Genomic DNA, 6,526 nt, shown 5'->3' with positions numbered 1-6,526 from the left:
TTTTACAAGCTTTTTTATAAAATAAATCCAGACGGAAAATAAACTGTAAAAATGGCCTCAGGGCCCCCAGGGTTAAGGGTACACGGAAAGTAAGAAATAAAGTCTGGAAGTTCGTCCCGTCATATGAGGGGCCATTCTTCATCTTGGGGCAACTTGATGACCTAGTCTATCGCATTCAAAAAGGACCAAAGACCAAAGCGAAAGTGGTTCATCATGACCATTTGAACCCTCCAACCCTCCACCCAGGGGTTGGAGGGTGCCGTTGACCCTCAGGATAGTGGGGGTGGGGCAGTGGAACCATCTCAACATAGTCGTCGTTCTCAAAGGCCGAGCCGTCAACGAAGACCCCCAGCCAGGTTTGGGGAGTGGGTGCTTCACTGAGTTCATTGGCCTCATGGACAATTCAGAGTATGGCAGTCAGTTGTCGGTAAAAGAAGAAGAGAGAAACAAAGTTAATGTTAATGGTTAATGGTTGGTTGGTAATGTGTTAAAGAAAAACAAAAAAACAAAAACTGGGGTTTATTTGGTCTATCCGGTTATTGTATTTTCTAATTTAAATGCTCCGGTCGCCTATAGTATTTAGGTTTATCTTGTGACCTGTTTAATATGCGTGCCTTCCACAACATGTTTACCCAGCGTGAAAGATCAACTTTTTCTGTTGAGAAATGCCACCAGTGATTATTGCACAGTAGTGATGGGCTGATTAGGCCAACACTGCCCTTCGGTTGGACTTTTTGCAAATAAGGGCTGTATACCTATAGAAGATATGTGTTATTTTGCTGGAGTGGAATTAAGTTATACAATCCATCCAGAGTGGGGGTAGTGTTGTAAAATAGTGCTGCTTCTCCTTTAAGAGAACGGTGTGTGGGTGGAGAGAGAGAGAGACAGAGAGGGAGCGGAGTTGCGACCGGAGCAGAGTTAGCTAGCAAATTAAGTTGTGAACACTGTTTTTGAAATAAAACTCCAAAGTAAAGCCATGCTCATCATTTTTGCACACAAGAACCGGGAATTTAACCCCGACGTTGTTAACCTTATAACGTCGGCCCTGGAGGACAAGCCTCCCCTGGTTCTCCGACCACGGTCGGAAAAGAGACAAACAGGAAAGGTTAACACATGGATGTATTAAGAGAACGGTCTGACCCCTGTGTCGGCGAGCTGCGAACTGAATGGGAGACGGGAATCAGCTATTACCCCTCAAAAACATCAGCTCATGGGAAAGAAAGAGAGGTCAAGATAGAACGCAGTAGTTTTAACCAAACATGGACGCACAACATTGCCAGAACAGTACGCCATTTTCTGAAGGGGAGTTTCTAGTTACTTTTCAGGTTTTTTCCCTTCTTGTCCAATGAAAACCACGTATCTCCAGATGTGTGTTGATGTTGAATGTTTGTGATAAACTGAAGTATGATGTCATAAGAGTGTCATAAAAAAGAATAAATCTGTAAAATAAGAAGAAACTGTCAAAATACAACTCAGTTCAGTTTATTTAAGAAGACAGATCAAATTAATAAAACAAATGATTGATGATTATACATGGGTTAAAAATCCCAGAATTAGCCAAAAGCTCGCAAACCTCCCCCTGAATACAACACACACACACACACTCACACACACACACACACGCACACACACACACATTTCAGGCTGCAAACATAAAGATGTAAAACTGTAATTTTTGTGAAGAATCTACAACAAGTGGGAAACAATTATGAAGTGGGACAAAATTTGTTGGATATTTCAAACTTTTTAAACATTTTCCAAGAAGACCAAGAGAAATATCAGACAAAACCGTTGGTGAGATTTAAGGTGACTACTCTGAGAAAACGTTTTCCTACATTGTTCACACCAGTAAGGCTTCTCTCCGGTATGAACTCGTCGGTGTATTTTAAGACTACCGCTAGCAATAAACATTTTACCACATATATCACAGCTGTATGGCTTCTCTCCATTGTGAAAGCGTTTATGTGTTTTAAGGGCACTGCTCGTAGAAAACATTTTCCCACAGGATACACAGCTGTACGGCTTCTCTCTGGTGTGAACACGCTGGTGAGATTTAAAGTCACAACTTTGAGTAAAGGCTTTACCACAAAGATCACAGCAGTACGGCTTCTCTCCAGTGTGTCTGCGCTGGTGACATTTAAAGCCACTATTATTAGTAAAGGTTTTCCCACATTGTTCACACCGGTATGGTTTCTCTCCGGTGTAAACACGGCGGTGGATTACTAGGCTATCCCTCCTAGAAAAGGTTTTACCACATAGATCACAGCCGTACGGCTTCTCTCCAGTGTGACTGCGTTGGTGTATCATTAGGATACTCTTCAGTGTGAAAGCTGCCCCACATTGATCACAGCTGTGTAGATTCTCTCCAGTGTGAAGTCTCCGATGAAGCTTTAACGTTCCAGATGTTGTGAAAGATTTGTCACAGTGTTGACAGTGGTGACGTTTTGATCCCTCTCCTCTTCTCTGTGTCTACAGCAACAGACAAACAAACACAGAGAGAAAGCGTGAGAGAGATAAAGTTAGTGAACAACTTTCTTAAACCCCGGACTTGCTTTCACTATCCATCCAATAATTCATGACACAATGAACAAAAATATGTGCCGGTTGCAGACATGTTGTTATGGAAGTAAACGCAGTGCTCATAACTTTTATAAGTTCGCAAATATTCTAAATTTTTTCATTTTGCGTAATCATTTGCAAACTCTTCAGTTGAACCTTGAGTTAGAAATGTTACTGGTGGGGTTGTGTGTGTGTGTTTGTGTGTGTGTGGGGGGGGGTAGGTAATGGCTAGGTTTAGTAATAATGGGTAGTTATAAACTAGTCGAACCAAGGTGAAAACAACGGCTCCACAACATTATCAGCTCATTTAGAAAGAAAACAATATTTACATATTAAACAAGTTAGACTAAAAGATGACATAAATACAGATGAACATATTGTGACACTATGCAGCATCTGACAATTTCAGGGTAGTTGTTAGTGCTGCATGATATCAGGAAAATATGTAATATGCCTTAACGTTGTTGAATATCAAGCCAATTATATAACTTGTAATAAATACACATTAAAATGTAGCCTACTTAGTTCTGCTTCTTTCAGTCGTTTTCTAACAATTCTGTTGCACTCATTGAGTTCTCATCTGAGCCAAGTTCTGTCATTCAAATTCTGAGATATAGTTAAAACCAATTTGTATTTATTAGTTATGGCTGGCTCTGAAGAGTCCTGAACCATCCCTTAATTATGCTGCAATAGGCCTAGACTGCTGGGGGACTTCCCATGATGCACCCATGATGGAGGGTAGAGCGCCATCACAGAGACAGTGGACGGTGACAGAGGTTAGAGTGCCAACACAGAGACAGAGGACAAGGATGAAGGTTAGAGCGCTGACACAGAGACAGAGGACGGGGACGGAGGTTAGAGCGCCAACATGGAGACAGAGGACGGGGACGGAGGTAGAGCGCCAACACAGAGACACAGGACTGGGACGGAGGTTAGAAGGAGGGACATCTGGAAACAGACATTCGAGAAGAAGAATTTCTGGCAGAACAAGAGCAACACCGGAAGTAGAACATCGTGGGCATAGACTGGGCAGACACACTGACAGCTAACAAGGAAACACACACACACACAACATCTGGATGCACATTTGACAGATTATAATATGTGGATGGTTTCTATTAACTCTGTTACTTCCACTGTGAAAAACACCCAGCGGCTGAGTACTTTAGACTGATTCAGGGTCACTTTAACCACATTGTGGAAAATGATTGAGCTGAACACATATATACACAGTACAGTACATAACAGCAGGGTGTTAGATGCAGGCAGGAAGTGCGTACATGGAACGCCACTAGGTAGCCGTCAAAGTGTACAGGAACATCTCCCACGAGTATGGGCTGGAAGTCCCAAGGTCAAAATGGAAGACACCTCCTACGGTAGTTGAGAATGGCCGAGCTAAGATCCTGTGGGCCTTTAAGAACTAGACTGACAAACTGGTGATGGCTGACCAACCAGACATCGTGTTGATCGACAAACAGCAGAAGAAGGCAGTAGTGATAGATGTGGCAATCACAAGCGACAGCAACATCAAGAGGAAGGAACATACAAATACCAAGGGCTGAAAGCTAGAAAAGATGTGGAAGTAAGAGCAACAGTGGTGCCAGTGGTAACTGGAGCACTGGGGGCTGTGACCCCTAAACTGGGAAAGTGGTTCCAGCAGATTCAAGGTAAAACATCAGAGGTCTCTGTCCAGAAGAGTGCAGTCCTAGAAACAGCTAAGATACTTAACCCTCAAACTCCCAGGCCTCTGGTAGAGGATCCGAGCTGGAGGATGACACATACCACCCTACAAGGGGTGAGAGGGTATTTTTATAGATAGATGCAGGTATATACATATAGCCCATATTTTATACATATAACCCAAATATTGTACATCTATTATACATATAACCACATATAATACAGGTATATACAGTGAGGAAAATAAGTATTTGAACACCCCGCTATTTTGGAAGTTCTCCCACTTAGAAATCATGGAGGGGTCTGAAATTGGAGGGAAATCCAAATCTTTGGAGGGAGCTCAAGCTCCATGTTTCTCAACGACAACCCAGAAACCTGACTGATCTAGAGAAGATATGTGTGGAGGAGTGGGCCAAAATCCCTTCTGCAGTGTGTGCAAACCTGGTGAAATACTACAGGAAACGTCTGACCCCTGGAATTGCAAATGCAGGCTAATGGACCAGGTATTAACATTGATTTTCTCAGTGTTCAAATACTTATTTGCAGCTGTATCATACAAAAAAATAGTTTAAAAAAATCATACATTGTGATTTCTGGATTATTTTTTTTTAGATTATGTCTCTCACAGTGGACATGCACCTACAATGACAATTTCAGACCCCTCCATGATTTCTAAGTGGGAGAACTTGCAAAATAGCAGGGTGTTAAAATACTTATTTTCCTCACTGGCATACAGTGGTCTGAAAAAGTGTTTGTCCCCTTCCTCATTTCCTGTTTCTTTGCATGTTTGTCACACTTAAGTGTTTCGGAACATCAAACCAATTTAAACAATAGTCAAGGACAACACAAGTAAACACAAAATGCAATTTGTAAATGAAGGTGTTTATCATTAAAGGTAAAAAAAAATCCTAACCATAATGGCCCTGTGTGAAAAAGTGATTGCCCCCTAAACCTAATAACTGGTTGGGCCACCCTTAGCAGCAACAACTGCAACCAAGCGTTTGCGATAACGTGCAATGAGGCTTTTACAGCATCCTGGAGGAATTTTGGCCAACTCATCTTTGCAGAATTGTCCTAATTCAGTTACATTAAAGGGTTTTTGAGCATGAACGGCCTTTTTAAGGTCATACCACAACATCTCAATAGGATTCAGGTCAGGACTTTGGCTAGGCCACTCCAAAGTCTTCATTTTGTTTTTCTTCAGCCATTCGGTGGTGGACTTGCTGGTGTATAGGATCATTGTCCGGCTGCAGAACCCAAGTTCGTTTCAGCTTGAGTACACGAACAGATGGTTGGACATTCTCCTTCAGGATCTCTTGGTAGACAGCAGAATTCATAGTGGCATAGGGCGGCTGTGGCTCAGTGGTAGAGCGGTTGCCTGCCATTCGGAAGTTTGGTGGTTCGATCCCCGCCCCTGCAGCCATTGTCGAAGTGTTCTTGGGCAAGACACTGAACCCCGAGTTGCCCCCGGTGCTGCGCATCGGAGTGTGAATGTGTGTGCATGTTTATCTGATGAGCAGGTGGCACCTTGTACGGCAGCCCCGGCCACAGTGTATGAATGTGTGTGAATGTTTCCTGTAGATGTAAAAGCGCTTTGAGCAGTTGTTAAGACTGGAAAAGCGCTATATAAATACAGCACATTTACATAGTTCCTTTTATCACGGCAAGTCTTCCAGGTCCTGAAGGAGCAAAACAGCCCCAGACCATCACACTACCACCACCATATTTTACTGTTGGTATAATGTTCTTTTTATGAAATGCAGTGTTCCTTCTACGCCAGATATACTTGGACACACACCTTCCAAAGAGTTCCACTTTTGTCTCATCGGTCCACAGAATGTTGTCCCAAAAGTCTTGGGGATCATCAAGATGTGTTGTGGAGAAATTGAGACGAGCTTTGATGTTCTTTTCGCTCAGCTGTGGTTTTCTCCTTGGAACTCTGCCATGCAGGCCATTTTTGCCCAGTCTTTTCCTGATGGTGGAGGCATGAACGCTGACCTTAACTGAGGCAAGTGAGGCCTGCAGTTCTTTGGACGTTGTTGTGGGGTCTTTTGTGACCTCTTGGATGAGTCGTCGCTGCGCTCTTGGGGTAATTTTGGGCGGCCGGCCACTCCTGGGAAGGTTCACCACTGTTCCATGTCATCGCCATTTGTGGATAATGGCTCTCACTGTGTTTCGCTGGATTCCCAAAGCTTTGGAAATGGCTTTTTAACCCTTTCCAGACTGATAGATCTCAATTACTTTCTTTCTCAATTGTTCCTGAATTTCTTTGGGTCTCGGCATGATG

General features: G+C 43.0%; 1 protein-coding gene across 1 annotated transcript in view; it reads right to left on the bottom strand.

Moving 5' to 3' along the window:
• Nucleotides 1–1,746: 1,746 nt before the first annotated feature.
• Nucleotides 1,747–6,526, bottom strand: part of LOC117952414 (zinc finger protein 239-like) — a 14,251-nt gene continuing 9,471 nt past the window's right edge. Inside the window, exon 4 of the mRNA XM_034884700.1 lies at nt 1,747–2,469. Coding sequence (XP_034740591.1) covers nt 1,747–2,469 — 723 coding nt within the window. The remainder of the gene's footprint in view (nt 2,470–6,526) is intronic.

This window comes from Etheostoma cragini, chromosome 11 (assembly GCF_013103735.1).
Source record: "Etheostoma cragini isolate CJK2018 chromosome 11, CSU_Ecrag_1.0, whole genome shotgun sequence".
NCBI classification, from domain to species: domain Eukaryota; kingdom Metazoa; phylum Chordata; class Actinopteri; order Perciformes; family Percidae; genus Etheostoma; species Etheostoma cragini.
The sequence above is the reverse complement of the archived record's forward strand: the minus strand, read 5'-3'. Positions and strand labels throughout refer to the sequence as shown.